Source organism: Oenanthe melanoleuca, chromosome Z, assembly GCF_029582105.1.
Source record: "Oenanthe melanoleuca isolate GR-GAL-2019-014 chromosome Z, OMel1.0, whole genome shotgun sequence".
Taxonomy (NCBI): Eukaryota; Metazoa; Chordata; class Aves; order Passeriformes; family Muscicapidae; genus Oenanthe; species Oenanthe melanoleuca.
Window position 1 is genome coordinate 64,471,834 of NC_079362.1, and position 24,014 is coordinate 64,495,847.

General features: G+C 46.1%; 1 protein-coding gene across 2 annotated transcripts; it reads left to right on the top strand.

Annotated features, from left to right (window-relative positions):
- Window positions 1-1,296: 1,296 nt before the first annotated feature.
- On the top strand, window positions 1,297-20,545 carry GDNF (glial cell derived neurotrophic factor). 2 transcript variants are annotated; one of them, XM_056513832.1, is made up of 2 exons: window positions 1,297-1,468; window positions 18,097-20,545. In XM_056513832.1, exons 1-2 carry the CDS (start codon window positions 1,297-1,299, stop codon window positions 18,579-18,581), a joined length of 657 nt encoding a protein of 218 aa, XP_056369807.1. In that variant the 3' UTR covers window positions 18,582-20,545. The 2 variants fall into 2 exon arrangements, with proteins under 2 accessions (XP_056369807.1, XP_056369805.1); XM_056513830.1 differs by having other exon boundaries at window positions 1,297-1,369.
- Window positions 20,546-24,014: the final 3,469 nt, after the last annotated feature.

Sequence of the window (24,014 nt, forward strand, 5' to 3'; positions counted from 1 at the left end):
CGAGGATGGGTGCGCTGGGGAGGGCAGGGCGGGCGCTGTCTCCGGGGCACCCGCAGCTCCCCGGGCACGGCGAGGTGCGAAGGCAGCGGCCGCGGAGAGCGCGCACCGAGCGGCAGCCGCGCCCTGAGCCCGGCGCTGCTCCGGGACCTCCGCGGCTCCCCCACGGCGGGGCTGCTCCTCCCGGGCCGGACACTGCCCTGTGCCGCCGCCGGGCCAAGCCGAACAGGGCTGGGGGCAGCTGCCACCCCGGGGTGGCGTGCAGAGGGCAGCGGGTACGTGCCGAGGCAGTCTTTGGGCAGGGCGGCAGGGGAACGAGGAGGAGAAAAGAAAAAGGGATAAGGGATGGGAAGGGGAGAAGGGAAAAGAAAGAGGATGCGTGAAAAAAAAAAAAAAAAATTAAAAAGAGGGAATGAAAGAAAGGCTGGGGGAGGAGAAGAATACAAGGAGTTGGAAATGAGAAGGGAAGGGAAAAGAAGAGGAAAATTAAAGGGAGACAGAAACAAAGAGGAAATGAAAAATGAAAGAGGAAAGGGAAAAGGGAAGGAAAAAGGAAATCTTGAAGTAAGGGGTAAGGGAAACAGGGAGAAAAGAGGAAGACCATAGGGAAAGGGGAAAGAAAAGGGAAAAGGAAGAGTATAAGGAAGAAAAGGTGACAAGGGAACATGAAAAGAAAAGGAGAGAAAAAATTAAGAGGAAAGACAGGACTGGATAGGGGAAGGGAAAGGGTAGGAAGAAGAAGAAAGGGAAAAAGAGGAAAAGGGGAAAGAGGTGAGGGGACGGGCAAGAAAGGGAAAGGAATGTTTACTTGTAGCGCATCAAGTGTGCACAGACCAGCACCCCAGATCAGCCCAGTCCTCTCCCGTCCAGCCTGAGAACAAGTGCCCTGGAGCTGCCCAGGTGTTTGACAAGCACAAGGTGACCTGCCTGCCAGCAAGCCCAGGCAAATGGTCACACTCCCATATCCCTAGAAACAGACTTCTTGGGACCTGCATGCCTGCCTTCCCCAATGCAGCTTTCTCAGGCATAGAGAGACTGGAGGCCATCCTGTGCCTCTCTCCCACACCACTCACTCTCTGGGGTGAGCCTGCCTCTCTCTCTGGCTGCACAGTGAGCAGGTTATCATTCCACCCACTGTCCTCAGCCTGGCCTGGGTGAGCCAGTGTGATCTGGGGTGCAAGACTGCTTAGCTTTGTCCCAGGGCTGACAGGGCTGGGGCAGGACTGCAGGAGCATAGCAGCTGGTAGCTCACCATGTGTCTCCTTTCTGCCAGGGGCCCGTGTTGGAAGGAGATCTAAGATGAAGTTATGGGATGTTGTGGCTGTCTGCGTGGTGCTGCTCAACACGGTCTCCACCTTGCCCCTGCCCACCGGTAAGACGCCTCCCAAGGGGTCCCCTTCAGTGGTAGAGGGACCTGAAGATGATCTCTCCCCCATCAGCCTGCTGCCTCCCTATGCTGTGCACAGTGACTGTAAGAAACATTCCCCTTTGTAGCAACTGCTGTCTGTTTTGCTAAACATGCTTCCCTTTGCTCAGGTGCCAGGATGAGGAAAGGATCCCCCCATTTTGTGCCCCTGTTTCTCCACACGTGCTATCATTGGCTTTGGTCTTGCTTGAGCAGCTCCAAACCTAGTCATTCTCCAAAGCTTGGGTTTGGCAATTGCAGTGCCAATGCCCCCTGCCCACTCTAGCCCTGCCTTCCTGGCAGTCTTAGGATCTCTCTGGTTGAAATACATGGGGAGGTGGGGAAGTTTGTTGTATGCAGTGGAGCCGAGAGTAGGATTTGGTTCACACCCCTCACAGCACAGGCATTGAAACTCCTTCCCCACTGTCTCAGCCTCCTCTCCCTGCCAATGCAATTATTCTCTGCCTGTAGTGGGCGCAGGTCCTGACGGAGGTTTGGCTCTGTGATGTAGGAGGCAGTGTACACATCCTGGAGTACTGCTGAGCTTCATTAAATCCTCCTTGGATTCTGATCTCAAAATGAGTGTGTCCACATGGAAATTTACAGAAGAGTAGCTGTGGCAGGGTTAGGAGCTTGATGCAGAGCAGTCCACATGAACTAGCTCACAGTAAGACAGTTTACAGTCCAAATGACAGCTAATAATGCCTTGCTAATAATAGGTCCTTTACCTACAATAGCAGGTACAGGATTTTCAAAGTGGTGTGTGAGCATTATGTTAACTCTGGTGGCTTTTTAAAGAGAGAGGTAATATGACTCAGTAAGAAGTGATAGAATACTCACATGAATAGTGGAGACGTTCGCTTAGCAGAGGCACAGATGCAGTTTGAAGGTTGCTTCTTTTGGCCTTGCTCATCCCCTTCTCTGTTTAGCTCGTTACGGGATGCAGACAGTATCCAGTAATTGGGATTCATTTCTATCTCCTTTTCTGGAGGCATGTCCTTTCCCTGTGCACGCCACAGCTCCAGTCACAGGCAGCTGTGCTCTGGTTTCTCTGGGAGCAGCCAGGCTGTGCACTGTGGAGGCACCAAGCACTTGCTGTGACTTCCCTTTGACCCCTCCCAAACACCCATCTCGTCCATACACACACGTTTATGTCCTTCCCCATTTAGTCTTCTCTCTTTCCTTCTCTTGCTAGTGTTTCCCCCCTGCTGGAATCTTGCCTATGCTCCCGCCTCCGTGTGTCCCAGCCTGGGCTCCTACTGCTTAAAGACTGGCAACCCTGACATCCTTTCAGCCCCTCCACACAGGCAGGTTGGCCAAAAGTGTTTCCTCACAGAGCTGCAGCATGCCAGGATCATGGGGCTCTCACACATGGTGATCTTCTCCATGGCAAGCCTTGTGGTGGATAAGTGCTGTCCTACAAAAGGCATTGATCAGCTTTTCAGGCCACCGTGCTGTTCCCCTCTGTATAGGCTTGCTGAGGTGCAAGTGGCAAGAGCAGCATTAGGAAGAAAGCATCATTAGTCAGTTTGTAGGTCTCACAGAAACTTCAGGGTGGGAAAGCATTAGTGCTCTATCTTTCCAGAGTTACAGTATTTGTACAATGCCCACTTTTATCTTGAAACTACCTACTGGAAAAATCAGCTCCCTGGTAAGCTGATTCCTCTACAGCAGCTCAAGGTGATAGGCAGCAGTAGTGATTCTCTCAGTTCCTAGTATCCAAAACTTCTCATAATTGTGTCTTCTTTTTTCCTTTCCTGTGGATTGGATAGAAGCAGAAAGAAAGACAGCCTTTTACCTGAGCTATGGTAGTTTCAACATTATCTCTGTTTCCAGGGTATAGACATGGGCTTAGCCATGCAGAGCTGGGTGAAAGGTTATTGCCCAGGATCGTCATTTGAGAAAGGGCTGATAGTTTTGCCTGAATTTTTTAACTCTGTATATCACAAATGGGCCTGGCTGCAAGGGCAGAGGAAGCAGCGCCGTTCTTCACATCAAAAATTGAGGAAAACCCAGGGTGTTCCTGTGATCTTTGTATGGCAGCAGTTAACACAAAAATCGAGTATGAAAGTTAGAAATTCATCTCTATGTTGCCAAGTCAGATGAGTCAGAGACCTGCCGAAAGGTGACTGTAAGAGAGCAGTTAAATACTCTGCTGTACTTTTATGCTGGTTTTAGTTGATTTAAAAGTGTGTGGTATCTGGAGAACAGTCTGCAAACAGGCTAGGAGGCTGATCCTACCCAGACACATCCCTGCCTTCCTGCTGCAGCAGCACTTTACCCAAGTCACCCCCATCAGTGTCTTTGACATATTTGTTCTCTCCACTTACAATTTGGTGGCATGCACCCTTCAGCACGGGAAAGACATAGAACCAAGTACACGAGAGGAATCAATGTCTACACCATGTAGATTTCCCTTTGCACTTGGAGGTTTCTCTCACCATCAGAGCACAATGTGCCACAAGGATGGAGGTTTGCTTGCAGCTCCCCAGCTTCCCATGCATTCACATCCCTGTGGATGCTGCTGCTCAGCTGCTTTGCTAAGGGCTTTTGCAAGAGACATGTCACAAAGTGGTGGGAGGCCCATCATCACCTGTGCTGCCTCACATGCAGTGTGTGGGTCCTGAGCAGGACTGGGTGCTGTGTGCATTCAGAGGTGCATATGGTATATGCAATGTCACACCATGTGACACTGCTGTCCCCTAATCCAATCCCTTTGCAGGCTGAGTGTATCCATTTTGCTCTTGCATCAGGATTGTGAGATCAAGTCCACTCCTAAGGCCAGGCCAAACAATTTGCTGGAGAACAGATCTATTTCTCAGGCCCCTGACACCTTTTTGCATTCTCATTTGATGGGATTGCTTTCTCTGCAAAGTACTCTGAGGTCTCCTGATGTTACCCCATACCTTTCAGGTTGGCTTGAAACCTTCCTTCATTCCAGGCTCCAGACAGGGTTCTAACCTCCTGGGCTGATCAGTTTAATGTGCTGACCTTTGCTGTTCAGGGCAGTAATTAGAGATGGCAGACGGTGCTAGCAATTGCAATCTTCTGCATTTTTAATTGGACTGGAGGCTGGAGTATCCTCCAAAAATGCAGTGCATTGGAGATGAATCCAGTATTTGTAGGTGTTTTGGTGTCAATATTCATGGGATAGCTTATTTCACACTCACAAAAAAAAAAAAAAAAAAAAAAAAGAAAAAAAAAAAAGAGAGAGAGATGTAGAGTTTGCAACCATTTCATTGCTTCCCTTATGCTACAGTCCTCTAGGGGAAGAACACTATTAGCTTAAATACCAAATGCAAGTAGAACAAATATAAACCACATTATTATAAACTAAATACTAAGTCAGCAGCCTCAGAAGCATGACAGGGCAGAGGGAGCCAAACACTTGTTTGCATTATACACAGTCGCCAGTGAATACATCTTACAACTGCTTGCTGCTGGATGCACATAATCGACATGTATATGAGGACTGGAGTGTCCTAAAATCCACTGTATGATATGTATTCTCTTGATCAAGAGAGAGCCTTTGTTCAAGGTGAGAACCTTCTTACTAGTGGTAAGAAAGTAGAATTAAATGAAACATCACCCCATGGGATTCTCCCTCCTAGTAAGAGGGAAAGGCCTGTTTTTGCATCATGGTGTCTGAGTTACTCTCCAACTACTGAATAGTCATTCACCGTTGGAGTTCCTTTGGTATAGCTGTGACACACCATGGTATGTGTGTGTTATACCTCTGTTAAAAATTCTTCTTACCCCTGCTAAGGTGTATTTAATGCTAAGTTACTCTTTTTAGCTGAAACTTTATCAACTAATATGGAAATTATCTGGAAAAAATAGTGGTACTGTAGGGCTCTTTAAGGCTAAAACAATATTTAATTATGCTTCCAACTGAATGCATTTCCTGCCCTACAATATTTATTAGGCCCATTCAATGTCACGAACTACAACTCTCATGTTTCTGCCCAGGCTTTCCTGCTCAGCACACCTACAGTGTGACATATGTGCTGTAGCCTCAGACACCCAGAAGCTACAGAGGTAACCTGCCCTGCATAGTAAACCCAGTGCATCGGGGGTAGGATCAGCCACAGCGAGCAGGTGCCACCCTGTGTAATTTGGTCTGTGTGTGCCCCGCGCAGCCGGGGCATCCCGCACAGCCGGGGCATCCCGTACAGCCATTGCATCCCGCACAGCCGGTACATCCCGCACAGCCGGGGCATCCCGCACAGCCGGTGCATCCCGCACAGCCGGTACATCCCGCACAGCCGGTGGATCCCGCGCAGCCGGGGCATCCCGCACAGCTGGTGGATCCCGCACAGCGGGTACATCCCGCACAGCCGGTACATCCCGCACAGCCGGTACATCCCGCACAGCCGGTGCATCCCGCACAGCTGGTACATCCCGTGCAGCCGGTGCATCCCGCACAGCCGGTACATCCCACACAGCCGGTGCATCCCGCGCAGCCGGTGCATCCCACGCAGCCATTGCATCCCGCACAGCCGGGACATCCCGCACAGCCGGGGCATCCCGCACAGCCGGTACATCCCACACAGCGGGTACATCCCGCACAGCCGGGGCATCCCGCACAGCCGGGGCATCCCGCACAGCCGGTGCATCCCGCGCAGCCGGTGCATCCCGCACAGCCGGGGCATCCCGCACAGCCGGTGCATCCCGCGCAGCCGGTACATCCCGCACAGCCGGTACATCCCGCACAGCCGGGGCATCCCGCACAGCCGGGGCATCCCGTACAGCGGGTACATCCCGTACAGCCGGTACATCCCGCACAGCCGGTACATCCCGCACAGCCGGGGCATCCCGTGCAGCGGGTACATCCCGTACAGCCGGGACATCCCGCGCAGCCGGGACATCCCGCGCAGCCGGGACATCCCGCACAGCCGGTGCATCCCGCGCAGCCGGGACATCCCGCACAGCCGGTACATCCCGCACAGCCGGTACATCCCGCACAGCCGGTGGATCCCGCACAGCTGGTACATCCCGTGCAGCCATTGCATCCCGCACAGCCGGTGCATCCCGTGTAGCCGGTGCATCCCGCGCAGCCGGGACATCCCGTACAGCGGGTACATCCCGTGTAGCCGGTGCATCCCGCACAGCCGGTACATCCCGCACAGCCGGTGCATCCCGTACAGCGGGTACATCCCGTACAGCCGGTACATCCCACACAGCCGGTACATCCCGCACAGCCGGTACATCCCGCACAGCCGGTACATCCCGCACAGCGGGTGCATCCACACAACCATTGAATCCCACACAGCAGGTACATCCTGCACAACCGGGGCATCCCTCACACTCAGTTCATCCTGCACAGCCGGTACATCCTGCACAGCCAGTGCATCCCGCACAGCCGGTGTGTCCCAAACAGCCGGTGTATCCCGAACAGCCTGTACGTCCTGCACAGCCGCGGTCAGGCTGAGTGCACCAGGCTGCCCGAGCAAGCACATGTATCTACTAACATTTGTTTGCACAACAGGTTATCCAGGCATTCAGAAACCTCAAGCATTCAGATTGGTCCATTCATGGGCAAAATTCTATAACAAGAAAGAATCTAGGCAGATGTGGTTAAATCCAGAGGCATGCAGCCCTAGAAGCAAATTCCTCTGCAGTCTCAGGTATAAGTACTGGATATACTCCAATGAAGAGCACTCTGTGACTTAAGGAAAAAAGTTCTGAATTGCAGGATAATGAAGTTCTATTCTCATTTTGAGTTATCCTTTGCTGAAAGTTTTAGTTCTTTGCTGCTTTTCAATTTAGGGATCTAAAAAATATTGCCAGTGAAACTGTGGATGCTGTTGGATGTTTTGCAGGTCTTTATTAACTGATAACATACCTGGAACATATTTTCTTCTTTGTCTTTCATAAGCATCTTCAGTGTATTTTAGAAAACCCTCTGTTTAAGGTTTGCAGATGAAGAGCTTCAAAATGTGCCTTGAAAAGCTGAAGAATTCAGTTGTGTTCTGTATTCATCAGACTGTTACTGAATTTAGTGGGGGAGGGATTGTTTGTCCACCAGCAGAAGATCCTCAGACTGATAGGTTGTAATGTCTTTGTAAATTATACTGTTCCTGCTTAGTACTGCAAAAAGTGGTTTAAAAAAATTAAAGTTACAAAGGCTTTGAGAATTGTCCCTGCCCACAATTGCAGATCTTCAGAGATGAACATCTAGTGCAAATACCCTGCTTTCAACCCCCCACACTATCTAGAGATTGTAACATAACACTTGTAGTATATAGGTCATACTCTACATAACTACATTTGTTGTGGATTCCCATATTTCTGAGGTAGTTGGTGAATAAGTAGAAATAAACAAGGAATACAGAATACTGCAGCATAACCATGTTCAGGATCATCAGCCATCTAAATAGGCCACTGACACATTAGTGCTGGTAGAGTGGTTAGCACTGCAGAGTGGTCATTTTTTACAAAACCAGCTCAGTTTCTGATCAAGTAATATTCTTTGGTAAAGAGAAAGGATACAGGAAAGATTTCAGTTGTTCTTTGAATTTCAGTTGTGATTACAAAGAGAATAAAGAAAATAGGATCAAAAATATTTACTTGAGACAGCTGTAAATGAAATATTAAGACACAAAATATATGTTAGAATACACTTTAAGATCAAGGACTTAAAATTAATTTTGTGAGGTATTTCATGTAGCAGCATTTATTTTAAGGAATAAAGCCACTCATACGACCTATCAGAAGTTTAGGCTCTATGTATTATACATCACTTAAACTGAAATCTGCAGGTACACTTTTTTGAAGTTTTTGGGACTTGTGCAAATACTTTGGACAGGAATATTCTTCAAAATAAGCAAACACTGAAATCCATGTATTTATTTTCCTGTGTTGTGGCTGGGCAGTGTTACAGCAGTATGCCAAAACTCTGTTGGCCATGCTTTTAGAGGCAAGCTTCATATCCCCTTTAAATAGCAAGCTGTGTACAAACACCTGGACTATCTCTGCTTCCATCCAAAGCACATGTGATTTCTTTGACGAAGTCAGCCATTACTTTGGAAATTTCTGAAGAGAAGTGGCATCCAGTGTAGCGGTTAGAAAAGGACCTTGCTCTACACTTCCCAGCATGAGCTCTTCTGCAGTGGAGCACATGCACCTGCCCTAGAGCCAGGGGCTGATTATTATAACAACAACAATTTTCAACAAGCAATATTAAAACCTTCCATATTATTCCTTTTGTAAGCACATTGAAATGCAGGCAATTGAAAGGCACCAATGAAAGATCATGTGTTATTTATAGATCAGATCAAATCTGATAGCAGCAGAGATTGACACAAGAGAAACATCAGCCAAGATTTTGCCTGGACTGCTCTTACGGCCACAGGGAAGAGACTGGATTAGGGTCCCTTTAGGGTCTGTTCTTCTGCTTTGCTGCATGTCCTTGCTCCTTGGGAATGCTTCTAAAACCCTATGGGAGATGCAGAATAAGAGCACAGGCAGCCCAGCAATAGCTGATGTTACTGATTTAGTGTTCTTTCCCTCCAGTGAACTGTTACTAAAGAGGGCCTGTGTTACCATTGTGGGGTTTTACTGATGTCATAGGAGAGCTGGGCTGGATCACTTCTGCAGCAGGTGAAGAAAATACCATCAGTATTTCCTCCATTAAAACCTGTGTGCTTGCCTATTAGCTGAGTGCACATGTTCTTGCTAACAGAGGTCACAGGTTTCGGGTCTCGCTCGTGTACTTATCCAAGGCTCTGGCAGGATTTGAGGTTTTAGCTTAACCAAATATTAGGTGTAAACCTAGTTGGGTATTTACTCAGCATGGTATGGATGTGGAAGAGCACCAGATCTTAAGCAGGAGTCAACATATGTCTTGCCCAGGCTTGGCTCCTGCTCAGTAGGTGGCTCCAGGCAGGGTACTGGCACTTTTTCTGTCTTCCCCTTTTACACTCTTCTGCTGTAACTTCTGATGCAGGGATGCTCTGAGGGTGCTCACAAACCCACCACCCCATAGGATAAGGTCCTACTGCAGATTGGCTCCTGGCAACAGCTGCAGGAGATGCCACAAAAATTCAGATGTGACCGCGGAAAAGCGGACTGCTCTGTGGTGCTCGGAGCTGGCGATTCAAAGCTCTTGGTTGTATCCTCCTGCTGCTCCTCTGCTCCTTGGCTGCTGGGTGAGACCTTCCTCTGCCCACCTCAGGGAGGCCAGAGGTGAGGGTGGGCAGAGGAGGGCAGCCCACCATGGGGCAGGGTGCTGTGAGATGCTGCCTGGGCTAGATGAACACCAAGAAACTCCCATGAGCAGGGCAGCTCATGCCTTCCTCTGTTCACACAGTCCAGTTGACCTTGCTGATTCCCCCTGCTCCCAGGGACTTCCCACACTGGTAACAACTGTGGGGGTCCTGTGGTCTCCCCCCTCTCTCCCTCAGTTGGGAACCAACATTTCAAACTGCAAGAATGCAAGCAAAGTACAGAAGGGAGACACTGCTAAGCACAGCCGAGTGAAAATACAAAGGACTCTGTGGATTTGTCATTATGATCAACACGTGGGAAGCTGCAGGGTTAGCTAGTGAGCTACAAACACATAATCTGACTGCTGCATCAGGAGCAAGAGCACCAGGAAGGTCAACCCTGTGTCTTTTACCAGTGTTGGCATCATCTTGCCTGACTGGTGTGAGTGGCCCTGGCATCACCCACCAGGTTATTTAGCACTTGAGAGACAAGTGACACCAGGGAGAGGCTCCATTTCTGAGAGCCCTGAGTCTGAGGGGGCCACAGCAGGGCTGGGAGGGAGGTAATACAGACCTGTATTAAACATTTAAGGATGAGTTGACCCTGGTTTGTTTGATGCTCTGTTTCCTAATGGATACAACCAACGGGTTTCCATTTCACCCTTGGTCCCATGGATTTTCAGGCAAGGCATGAAAGCAAAGTCATGCCTCAGAGAGGTGGTATTTTAATTGTTTAAATGCCAAAAACGTTTCAGCATACTACTTTTAACACCTGCCTTCACTTAGATGTGTTCATATAATATTCTTTGTCTTTTACATAAAATATTTAATTTTGAATAAAATTAATGGTTTATTCCCACCACAGTTGCTACTTTCTCACTTTGTAAAGCAGAATGATCATCACATTAATATTTTTAGCCTGGTTAATGTTGCATTTCTGCAAACAAATTGCTCCAAATCTCTCCTAAAATATGTCCTTGTGGTGTGAGATGGAGGCATTCTGTGTTCAGATAGGGCATGTCCACTATAATAAGCACCTGAAAACAGTACTGCATAGCAAGCTAAATATAAAAAAAAATTACTGAATGATTATGAAGTAAAGCAATCATTTGATTATGAAGGCCCCAGATTAAAGTACCAGAGCTGTTTTTGAAAAGGAGCCACTTAATCCTAATGCAGATCTGGATCTACATTTTCTAAGTATTGCTTACCATTACAATAAGTGGGACTAAGCCCCCAGAATTTTGAAATCATATTTCAGGGTCTGATACTATTGTTTGAACTTCTGTAATTGAAAGACTGTGCTCAAGTGAAATAATTTTATTGTTTGGTCTGATGTTTTGATGTGGTAGCTATACACTGTCACAACTGAAGGCATGAAAACTACAGTCTAAAAGCAAAACCTAATTTTATAATGTTTAACATACCTTTCATGACTTCTGTTACATCATTGTAGCTCAGGGTTTGTAAAGTGCCAAATGATGTGATTACATTTTTCTGAGATCCATATGGAAAGCTATTCTATAAAGCAGAGTTTCAAATAACTTAAGATGCCAAGTTTTATAAGGTTAAAAAGAAAAAAAGAGAAAAACCTATCTCCATAAATTATTATTCTGCAATATACAGAGTTTAAGCTTTACCTGTATGCTGTAAGAGACAGCATGGTTAGAAGAGACTGTAGTTAGTCTTTTAAATTCATAACCAGGCACCAAAGGAAGAAACTGGATTTTTATCTTGAAAATTGAAGATCCAAACCATCAGTTTGTCATCAGGTACAAACTGAGGATTTCTTGCCCTGCCATGCTGGGTTGCTGCCATTGCGTGTGGGGGACTATTTGGCTTTAAAATTAATCTGTTTGTAGAAAATCAAATGAGTAGATTTACAAAATGTAATTGTGATCACATTTGAACAGACAGAAACAAATGTTCCATTTTTACTTAATGGAGGCTGGTTTTTTGATAATGGGATGAGTTTGGTGTAGAAGTCTGTTTCATGTAGAAGTCTTTCAGAACACTATAATTTATTCTTCTAAAAAGCACGGGGATCAGATCCCAGTCCTGGTGTCATGTGGTGTCTCTAATTAAACAGAAATGCAAAGACAGGCTCTGGGGGATGGCAGTGGGGAAATGCCTGTAGGAAGCACATTTCCCTGCCTGCCCAGAGCAGAACTCAGGACTGGATTTCTCCAGGGGCTAATGGGGAGGGCCTTGGCTGTTTGGCTGCAGGATCCTTCACTCATGTGTGCTGCCATCTCTTCTTGTGCCCAGGGGACAGAGACTGTGCTTGGGGACAAGCAGATCAAAACTTCAGGTTGCAGAGAATATTGGTGAGGCAAGAATTTCAGTTTGCATTACAGAGGGATGTTCCAAACCTAGGAGGCTGGGCCAAAGCTTTGATCTGACTCTGCCCTAAGTGTTTAGAAAACAAGTAAACAGCTTGCAAACAGCAAGTAGATGATGCAAGTACTCTTGTGTTCAGGTTTTTGGGGTTTTTTTTTTGGTTTTTTTTTGGTTGGCTGGTTGGCTGGTTTGTTTCATTTTTTAAATTAATTAATGTTTTAAATGAGTCTCACTCCCTCTGGTGAAGGTGTTCACCAGCTCTGCTCCCAGCCTGATCACTCTTCTAGATTCCTATTTATATCAGTCTTGTGACATTTCATTCTTTCTTTCATTGTGTTTTTATTCATTTCTCTGGTCATTTGAGAAACTCCACACAGATCAAGAGCCCTCAAGGTTCTGTCAAGGGAGACAGAGAAGGTGCTCAGAGGCACACTGGCACGTGGAGTGTCATCAGTACCCAACAGCCTTGATTCTCTGACCCTGGTAAACAAACTTGTGCTCTTGTTGCAGCCATAGGCAAATGCTCTGCTGTTCCTGCCTGGGTGGTCAAGCCCTTGGCTTGGTAAAGAAAGAGGGAGCATGGAAAGGAGCTGCAGGAGAGTGAGCTGAGCACAGCAGGATGCACGTGGTGGATGCACAAACCCTGCTGCCTGCCCCAGGCTCCTGCTGCAGGGCTGCTAGGCCAACGTGATGCACAAACTCCTGCACATGCCTGCACACAGACTGCCTCCAAGGGACTTCCTCAGGGAGCTGGACAGTCAGGAAACAGCTTTGAGAATTGTGCCATAAAACCCAAACAAAACCTCATGACTTCACACCAGTCTTGTGAGAGATCACGGCACCATAATTTAATGGGGTGGGGCTCAGCCCACCACACTCAGCCACGGGGTTCTGTGAACCTTTCTCCCACACTCTGAGCAAGACACACAGACCCTGTGCTCCCTAAGGGAGAATTTTCTTTTTGAAGGACATACGTTGCTTTCCTTTGGGAAACACCTGTTTTGAGATGCATTACAAGTGCAAGACAACGTTTGCAAACCCATATTGAGCACATGCTGCTCTGGGCTGTCCTGTGCCATCCTGTCCTGTCCTGTCCTTTTAAATTCTGTTCCTTCACACCCTGGAGCTTGGGACCAGGGACTACCCCTCAGAAATCTTTGCTGCTTTAATGCCATAGTATCCCAGCATTTTCTGCTGGCACATTGCACAACATGAGAGGCATCTGTCATGTGTTTGTTCTCTCGGCTTTTCCAGCAGAAGGCAAGTGTTGTCAGTAAACCAGTTTGTTTTGAAAAAAATATGTGTGTTTGTGTATAATTAGTCATATTTTTGTGTGTGTATGTGTAAATGAAGCACACATACACACACATGCAAAATGTGTATCTGCTCCTTGCAGGGGTGTGAAATCCCCCCAGCAAACTCTGTCTGCTGCACAATCCAGTCAGCACAGTCCATGCAGTGTGAGAGAAGCAAAGATGCTGTGAGACTATAAACATTTTCCAAACATCCTTGCGGACAGAAGGGTAACAAAGTACCCCTCTATCCAACAGCTTTATTCATCTTACAAACCGTGGCTACACGCTAAGGCAGCCCCTGTGAGTGCGCTGGTGTTCCCTGGCCGCAGCCCGGCTCAGCGCCCCCGTTCCCCCCGCAGAACTTACAACAGTGCAGAGACCAAACCAGTGCTCAGCATGTGGTGTCTGTGCTGTAGGGAGGTCTCAGCATCCCTGGAGCACATCTACCAAGTACCCATCAGGATGGGGACATCCTGCAGTCAGTCTTCTCCACCTTCCCTTCTGTCCATTAGCCTTTTACGGAGTTTAGTCCTTGGTCAGTGGTTATTGCTTATTCATGTATGATGTCTGGTAGCTTCCTAAGCACTCGTCTCTAGTGCCTTGTTTCAACCCATCATGGCTGGTGTCAATGCTGGTGTTCTTCCTGGTTTGCTCTGGGTTCTATTTCAGCAGTTTTTCACAGCATTTTCTTTCAGGCTCTAAGTCTTCCTTCCAATACTTGTTGGACAGCTGAAAATCCCAACTCAGTCACGACTGGCACCTCAGCACAGGGCTAAGACAAGTCTCCCTTCACTCCTGGTTGTCAGTCTTTCCTCTGACTCCTGTGACCCATTCCTGGTGACTGCTTATAGCCAGACTGATGACTAATTTATTAAGCAGCAGAAAATTAGCTGATTGCAGGGACTGGAGCTGTTGCTGAGACTGTTAAATTATGGAAGCAAACTTGGGGTACCTTGGCAGTGCATTGGAAGCTGCAAAAAGAACATTGCTGCATTGCTCATAACCAGTTTGGAGCTCCACAGGCAGAAGGGAGTGTTGCTTAGAGAAACTTAGAAGGTCTCGCTGGGTACCCCAGTAATGCAGCTGCCATTGTGTTGATGTGATGTACCTGCACAGCCTGTAGCAGCACATGTAGTTTAGGTGGGCAGACAGTGACCAGGATTGAGAAGACCCACACATTTTCTCAAGGGGACCTCTGTGCCCACTGTTTCTACCAGTTTCCTGTAATCACTCAGAGGCCCTTTTTTCCTCCAGTGGTGTAATCTCCAAATACTGGGGGTCATTGCAGGAGTCATATTGATTGATTTGAATGTCTGCATAGGATAGTTTCCAATTCCCTGGGCTGAAGAGAAAGTCCATGCTGGAGGCAGGAAATTGGAATTCATCTTACTAATAGTACTGGCATTCCTCCCAGTGATCTCCAAGATACCTCCTGGTGTTGCAGTAGGGGATGAGCAGAGCAGGGATCCCCAGCTCCATTAGACACTTGGAACACTTCTTGCACAGTTTGTGTTAGAGCCTTAGTGAGATTAGCAGGATGCTAATGACCCCATGCAGTCATGCTGCCATTGACCCCACTTTCTGGGTGTGTCTAGTCTGTGTGTGTAGGCAGGACTTCTCTAGCTGGATATGCCGTTGGTTTGATTATTTGATCTATTCTTTGCCCTACTGGTCCCACCTTCTGCAGGGCTGACAGTGCATGTCTGCATCACCAGCATTGTGTGGGGCTCTTTAGTGGTGTTTAGTTTCCTCAGCCTTCAGAGTGTAGAAGTGTCATTACCTTCCTTGGTGAGCTGGGGTAGGGATCACACATGAACAAGGAGAGATCTCAGTATGCACTTTTAGCAGGAACACAGTCCACCACATGGGCCTGTCCTCCTCCTATCTACTACCCTCCAGGGTATAGTTGGCAGAGCAGTGCTTGAGCCCTGTAGCTGTCTGATTGGTATTTTGCCAAAGTACACTCCTCCTGTAGCACTCTCACCAGGGTAGGTGGTATTTTTGCCCCTCAATTGCAAGCCATTTAAAAGTGCCCAGTTGGATTATCTCTTTAGTTAATCCACAGTTTTATTTCTCCCTTCTTAGGAGAGGGATACTTGCATCTCTCCCTACACTGGCAGTGTGCCAAGCTTGAGATAAGTGTAAGGCTGAAGGTTGTGAACAATAATCTCTCCATATAGGCTGGCTTTCCCTGTAACTGTCTCCTGTCCCCTTCCTGACGATTGATGAGTGCATTAGTTTTGTTAAGCTCTTGTATGTTTCCCTGCCGTTGTGTTTCACTCTCCATAGCCAAGGTCTCATTGCATCATACTGTTGGAACAAAGGTTGGGCTAGGAACACAAGAAAGAGGTGTGGGCTGGGGTAATCACAGCAGCATGAGAGGAGGGCAGTTGAAGGTCATAGTGTCAGAGTGGAGAAGGGCACTTCTAGAGCCATCTCCTCAGGGCTACATCCTTGTCTTATTTGGTTATAGACTAAGAATCCTAATTTCTGTGTAGGAAAACTAGAAACTCAGTCCCGTGCAATAAGTGCCTTCTGCCAGCTACCTTCCATCTGTGTCTGGGTCAGGGCCAAGCTTGTACTTCAGCAATGGGGGTTTGCCAGCTCCATGTGGGTCATCCTTTTTAACTGAGTGTAGAAAGATGTCTCGCCCTTCAAAGGAACACAGCCTGCCTACTGCCTGGACCTTGCTCGGGAGGGCTGAACTCGTACACAGTAGCCAGACCAGCCTGCTCTGCAGAGGAGCTGGTTGGTGCATCCAGTGGACACACCCATCCAAGCAACCCCCTCCAGTAGGTATGGCTCACAGTGGGTATTTTGGCACATGCTGCAGAGATAGAAGAGTGCAAGAAGGGTGCTTACCACTGGCATCACAGGAACATAGGGCTGGGTGCATGGTCCTGCCTTGTTCAGGTTCCACATAGCTGTACAGATAGCAGCCACCCCTTCATGTCTTTGAACATGGACACTGGTCTCTGAAATTGTTGTTTATAGCATGGATATCTGTAAAACAAAGTGTAATTCACCTTTTTCAGCTCCAAACTCTACAGCTTATAGCACCCTCTTTGCCTTGTATCACCCTCATTCCACGGAGGTACAAGATTTCCAGCCTCCACTACTCTTTCACCAGTCTAAACTATTTTGCTGGATCCATCAATCAAAAATCATTTCCCTCTGATCCATCACTATTTTGTCTTGGAGGGAGGCTACTAGGATGTGGCTACTTCAGGCAGCAGTCCCTATTCCTGCTTATGTGCAGATGTTTCAGCAGGTTTTGCACTGACAGAGTGAGGATTCTGCTGCCCCCATCTCCTCTATATTTGGGGCTTCCACTGAGAAAATGAGGGTGCACTTTTGCTCAGCAGTGGGGGCAGCCTCATGCCTTCCTGTCTCCTGTTAACAGAGTCCATGCCACCCTGTTTGAGCTGGGAACATGTGCTATCTGGTCACTGTTGGGATTTCTGTCTTACCATTCTCATTAGGGAAATGTGGTGCTGAGCCTCTGTCTAAGGAGCCACTCCTATCTCAGCACCTCACTGAGTGGGAGCCTTGGTGGAGGTACCAGTGGCCAGGTGCACTGCACTGGATATCCCCTCTCCCAACGTTTGCTGGTCCTGCAATATTTGTAGGAGCATTGGAGATGGACTTGCTGTATATGCAAGGCTGGTGCGACACTGCTCTGTTATGTGTTGGGTTTTAGGAGTTAAGTACAGAAAGAAGCATTCTCTTAGGACTTACTGAAAAGGAAGAAGTCTTAATTTTTTGCACAATAACTACAAAAAAAAATCTCAATATTGCAATATCATTTATATGTTTAAGATACAGTCATTTATATAAGGGCATCCACACACAGGGCACTGGCAGCCTGACCCTCCATTAGTTCTCTGTATCCACTAAAGCAGGTAATTTTGAGGGATTTAGTCCATGGGAGGATTAGGGACCTCAAAATGCATTTTTTTTTCCAAATCATGGTGAAATTTGGGACCATTTCAGAAAACATTTAATTTCACTCTTCTTGAAGAGGTTCATTCTGGTAGTACCAAAACATTTCATTGACTTCATCATATATTTACTTGAATAATTAATCAGTGTTGTATCAAGTGATAAATTAAATAGATTAAAAATTAAATTTTTGTAAAAGGAAAATGCATTAATAATATTTGCCTAGAAAATTAGCATAATACTTCTATTCTGACCTATTTCTACTCAGTGTGATCAGCATCTTGTGGTACAAAATACACGTATGAGAGATTTTTCAAAAGCTATGAAAATAATTATCCCCTAGAAGCAATAAAAATCCAGGCATTCATCCAGGAATAATATCTCAGTCTGGTACCCCAGGAAATCCTCCTTCTGTCATGCCCAAAAACCTTATTGACAGGTGGCTTTGGCAATACTAACTGCTGCTGGTGTGAAAAGAAAATAATTAACAACTATAATCACAGAATTGCCTTAAAGAAACCTCTTCCTGTTGCTACTTTGCTGGGAAGAGTCTGTATAACATCTTTACAGTAGCTTCATCTACCTCTTAACTTAATATTCCTGCCATGACATGTTTTTCCTTCCTTCTATTTCCACAGGGCTCATTCAATATTAAAAGCTGTGCTGAAATGCTACCAAGCATCAGCAGACACACACAGAAATACAAATATGTCTCATTTATCTTTCCCCAAATGAGTTTCTGTGATGATTTAAACCATTTCAAATTCTCCTTGATTTCTGAGGGTCCTGGGCATGTGTTCTGAAGTGATGGGCAGGAAAGTTTGCATGTGCATAATATTTTTGAGCTGTGAATGGACAAACTCCATGATAACTGACATGTGACAAAGCCTTTTCTCTTTTTCCCAAACAGCTAATATGCCAGAGGATTATCCAGATCAGTTTGATGAGGTAGTGGACTTTATTCAAGCCACTATTAAAAGACTGAGGAGGTCACCAGATAAACAGACTCCAGTTTTTTCTAGGCGGGAGAGAAATCGTCAAAATGCAGCCACAAACATAGAGAATTCCAACAAAAAAGGAAGGAGGAATCAAAAGGGCAAAAATCGAGGATGTGTCTTAACAGAAATACATTTAAATGTGACCGACTTGGATTTGGGATATGAAACCAAAGAAGAGCTTATTTTCCGGTATTGCAGTGGATCTTGTGATGCAGCTGAGACCACCTATGACAAAATTTTAAAAAACTTAACCAAAAAGAAAAAACTGGTCACTGACAAAGTGAGGCAAGCCTGTTGCAGACCCACAGCCTTTGATGATGACCTGTCCTTTTTGGATGATAACCTGGTTTACCACATACTGAAAAAACATTCCGCGAAAAGGTGTGGATGTGTCTGACAACTGCTTGCCAAGGCGGCACCAGTTTTCCATTCCTGCTGCGCTGCAAAGAGAGGGACCAAGGTTCCCAGGGAAGTGTCTGCTCCAAGTGGAGGAAAAAGGACCAAGAACACAGAATGAGGAGCCATTGTGAGCCTGGGGATAAGGAGGCATGCGGCGGAGTAGAAGGATGGAGACTTCTGACGTCCTATGGGGATTTAGATAAAAGCTCAGGTGGAGATGACGATGGATGGATTATGTGCACGCTACCTTTCCTGTTTGACTCAGTCCACCATCAGTGAGACTCAATCCATGAGGAACGTGCTTAAAAACACAACCCTGCCATACCACGCTGTCGTGTAGTTATGCCATGATATACCAGTTATACCAAGAAGCTTAGCTAAGAAGTAGCTTAGGAGTACCTTACTAATCCCCTGTGCCCTCAGCTCTACTGAAAGACACATTGTGCTACTGCTCATTGGAGGGCAGTTCCTGAGTGCTTAGGACAACTCCTAAGCGATAAGATTACCCTTGTAAGTAAGATGATATTGGGCAAATATCAAAGTGACCAGGCTCAAGTTCTTATGAAGCAAAACAGTTCCGCTTACTGGCTAAGTTTGGTTATTTCCATCTTGTGTTTCTTCAAAATGAGTGGAGGATTTTGTTCTTCTGCTACCTGTGAAAACAAGTTGAGTTTTTAAGCACTTCTTCCTAGTATAGTAAGAGAAATAACAAGCCCAGCCTACACAAAATGTGTTTCTTTAGGTTTACAAAGGACTAACGTCACTTGCATAACTACATTTCTATTTGGTCATTGTGATTGAGAGAGACTACTTGATGCAATGCATCCCTTCAGAGTCATAAGTATACAGAAGATATTTATTGAGATTAAGTTATTGTTATTTATTACAGTTCAGTAATGAGTCTCCTTATTTATTAAAGTGTCTTTCAAAGGTGCCAAAGTAGATGGCGCTTGGGGATATAGAGAGACAAAGACGTTGGGAACAACGGTCCATGCTTATGATTGAAAGTGTTAACTTGAATGCAAAAAATCACTTACTTTACCTTTTTTTCTTTTAAACAAAATCTTGATTATGTTCACAAAAGGTAGTGCTGAAGCCTGCAGCCCTTATTCCTGTCAGTAAGCCTTTTGAAAATTACTACAGTCACGTGTGCAGGAGCAGCAATGGCTCTGGATGAGTGAGGGTCGCAGGATTTGGCTCAACATTAGCAATTTGTTAGAAAAACTAATTTTAGTCATATTTTAAATGTAGCCACATTTTTTTTTCTCACACTTTATGCCAACTGACCTCATATAACTATTGACAAATGGAAAATAATCACATTTAGCCTTATAATTTTTAGTATATTTATTTAAGCTTTTCCTTCCGTACTTCCATATAGAAGAGGTTAAATCCCTCTTACTAGTTAGCCCTGGATTTAATATAGCCTGCAAGTAAACAGTTGTGTTAAATAACCAGAGTGTTTTGTATAATTTGCTGAAACATTACAGGATCACACCCATGCAGCAGAACAGCCAGAGTTTCCTTAGGAGGAGGGAGGTTGTACAGCAAAGGTGTTGGTACGTGACCACTGACACAAGCTCTCATTCTGGAGACATTTTTCCCAAAGGAGCAGGAGCGCAGGTCACTAGACATACCTGACAACCAGTGAAGCATCAACTCCCACAAAAGCGACATGAAAAAAAATCCTTATTGAAAACCATGGTCCAAATCTTTTATCTCATGCATGTAATGGCTCTCCATACTCGTTTTGCCCTGGGCCCCTTGGGGCACTGAAGAAGGGTCTAGAGGTCAAAAAAGTCCAGAACAGGCATAGAAAGATGCACCAGGTGTTTGGCACATAACCCACCCCGACCTCCGCCGCTTTCCTGGGCGGAGGGAGGAGAGCCCTGGAGAGCCAGCCGGGCGTGCTCTCAGTGCCACGGGGACGCCGTGCGCCCCTCGCTGCTCGGGGCGGTGGCACCGCGGCAGTGGCACCGCGGGGCAGGAGCCTGCCAGGCGGAGGGGCAGCGGCGCTGCTGCAGCTCACCAGCCACAGCGCCCAGAGCTGTGCTTTCCCTGCCCCAGCTGACGAAAACTCACCTCTGAGCGTTTTCTGTGCAGCTTGAGGAGGCTGCCACCAGAGCAAATCTCTATGTTCAAAATACAAAAGGGTAAAGTTTGTGATTTTTATTTTAATTTTTTTTTTAGGGTTTTTTTTTCTGGTTTTTTTTTGGGTTTTTTTTTTTTTAGGTTTTTTTTTAGTTTTTTTAGTTTTTAGACCTTACTGAAGACAGGAGTGCGCTTCTCTGGATTTTTTTACTTCACCTGCAATTATATGTCTCAGTCATTTGTGTTAATCAACCAAAGTTCTCTACAGACTTTATTTTTGTACAATATTCATTTTATAACTTTTTACAAAATAAAATTCATTTCTATTGTTATGTGGTTGTTGTTTGTGCTTCCCCATCATACAATTTCCAAGTCACAGTGTTGCTCAGCTTCCCAATCTTCATGAAACAACTGTGGGGCCACCAAATCCTCCATGGAGTGGAGCCTTCCTCTCCTATCTCACTAGTATCTTTAATGTAGATCAAAGGTGTCTGTAGCTTCTTAGTGAAACATCACTGAGTCACTGCAATAACTGACTTGAAAATGCATGGTGAACAGTGACAGTAATCCACACAGGGCAGGCTTCAAGCCTGGGGTTACTGAAGCTGTCCCTTTTCCATGTGGGGCTGCAGTGTCTCCATGGTGACCTTGGCTATGCATGGGCACAATCCCTGCACTCAGAGTAGATTGCATTTTGCTTTGCTAATCCAGGTGTCACATAAGTTGGACTGAATTCCATCTACTTTGTCAGTTCTTTGTCTTTCTTCTTTAAACAGGAAAATAAAACTCAAGAAATTTTCTTTTCCACCACCATCATGGAACAGATGAGGACAGGTTTTGTGGCTGTGGCCAGCAGCATTTTCTCAACTGTTTCATGTTAAGCTTTGCAGTTCCCATCGCAGAGTCCATAAACACGCGCAGACTCACAGGTTTCAACACGGCACTCTGTGCTGCTACAGAGAGGAGGAGGGAGAATCTGAGCAGCGAGCCAGAGTGCAGGAGATCAAACACTCCTAATGCACAGCACATGGGTGCCTTGGTTTCATTTGTGCTGGCGGGGACCATGCACGCAGCTCTACCCCAGCTGCTGGAACACACAGCAAAACTCACAGCCTGGCTTTTGAACGCACCATCGAAGGCATTCCTCCTCACATGCCACTGCCTCCACTTCTTGCAGCAGAAGCCCATCCATCACGTGCAAAAGCTGGACACATTAAGTGTTCGGCATGGAAGTGACCTGTAGTTCCACGTTCAGAGGAGATTGTGCTCTTTCCCAAGAGCTGGAAGGGATATCTATGTAAAACACAACAGTCCTTCTGTCTGCTATTACAGGGATGGGGAAGCACAAGGTCAATGCAGACGCCTTCCTTGGTCTTACCAGGTTTGAGTGGGCCATGAAGCAGCTGGCAGGAGTACTGTTGCTTGCATGGAGCTGTTTCTCTCTTCTTCCCCAACCTTCCTGGTGACAACATTATTGGAGAGAGCAGTTGAGACTCTACTACTGCAACTCCAGGCTTACCACTGCTGGGCTGGCACCTGCAGGCTCCTTCTCTGCTTAAAGTGAGGCTTACAGTAGTTTCCTGGCACCCTCTATATGTTAAAACAGCTTGAAACCTTCCGCTGCTAGTTTGTCTAAAACACTTCACAAAAAACACTCAGATTTTAATTTGTTAATAGGAAATGCCAGTACTGGGCTAGACATTATGTTCCTGCTTGAGAACTACAGCACTACCCTGGATCCCTTCTGGAAGATAAGACATGCCCCAAGACAGGTAAATTTTTTAAAATGGAGAGGATGAGGCAAATACCATAACTATTTACACTTACTCAAAAACAGGATGTTAAAAGCTTTATTACCCAATATCTTGATATGTTTTGGTTGGCTTTTTTTTTTTTTTTTTTTTTTTTTTTTTTTTTTTTCAATTTTGTGTTGGATTTTCTTGGATCAGTTAGCATTGTGCTGCTGTACAAGAATGACTGGTTAGAGACTTAGAACAAACCATGAATGTCTAAGGAAAAAGCAGGTATTTTGATGGACTAATTTACTGATGCAGTTTGAAAGTTCCCCCTCAGTGAGACCCCTCCAGCAGAAGGGATTGCAGCTGTGTGCTTCCCACAGGCAGGACATCAGGAGAAGAACAGTCATGACAGCAGCCTGCCATCCCTGCATCCCACAGCAGCCTGGTGCTGCTGGTCTCAGTACAAAGAGGATGAAGCAGGAAGAACTGTGTCTGGTTTTGGGTTGTTTCACCTCTGCCCACAAAAATGGAGAAAGGACAAAGGCAGCCAGTGCCTCAGTCTGGAGAAGCACAGGAGGAAACCAGAAGCAACCTCGCTTGTTGCAATCTGGATGGCTAACTAAAAATACAGAGGAAAATATCAGGATGATGAAAACAAATGGAGCTGACACATTGTATAAATAGGTCTTCAAATGTCATGCATGGCTGGAACAAAGATGTTTTGTTTCAAAGCAAGAGACAGCTTGAAATGGTTCAGTAATACACATTGAGAAGTTTGCTTATTTGGAACAGAGTTCTTCTAATGAAAAGGTTAATTGTGTTGCAATGGAAAAGAAAAAAGGCAAAGCAGAGGCCAGGCCTGCACTCCTTACCCTAAGAAAATTTCCCACTGGCTCAAAGTGAAGATTTTCTATCACAAACATCACAGGACTGAACTATTAACATTCCAATAAATTATACAGTAGGTATATTCATGGGTCAGTAAGAATATCTAAATAAACCATATATTCCAGCAGCATAAATCCCACTGGCTTTCAGACAAGCTGCAGCAGCAGCCAGTGAGGGAAATATGGTGCTCAGGTCAGCCTGATGCAGGGAAGTTTCCTTTGTAGGCCCCAAGCTCCAGTATTTGAGGTCAACACTGAGATGTCTTCACTTGCCATTGGTTTTTTCACTGCTGAAACTGCAGCATTTTTTTCACTTTTCCCCCAAAATGTTCACTCAAAAGTGAAGTGAAGAAGAAACAATGGGCTTCTGAAGGCTGCAAAGGGCAGCTGTAATTATCCAAAGAGCTGATGTTTTGTCCACAACCTCTCCATTTTTTGACAGCAATCTGAGCTCTACTACATGTGCAGGTTTTCTCCCTCTGCCCCAAACCTTTGTTTTTCATCTCCTGGCACACTTGAGGAAAGCTTCCTTCTCTGCCACCTCAGGAAAGGCACAAATATCAATCCCTGGCCCAGAATTGCCTGTATTATCCCGCTGTGGTCCTGCAGGACTAAAGCCACCAACATCCTCACCAGCACAACTCCTTGGATTACTGTGGAGTTACTCCAGTTTCAAAGGAGTCTGAATAAGTGTATCAAAGCTGGCTACTTTCT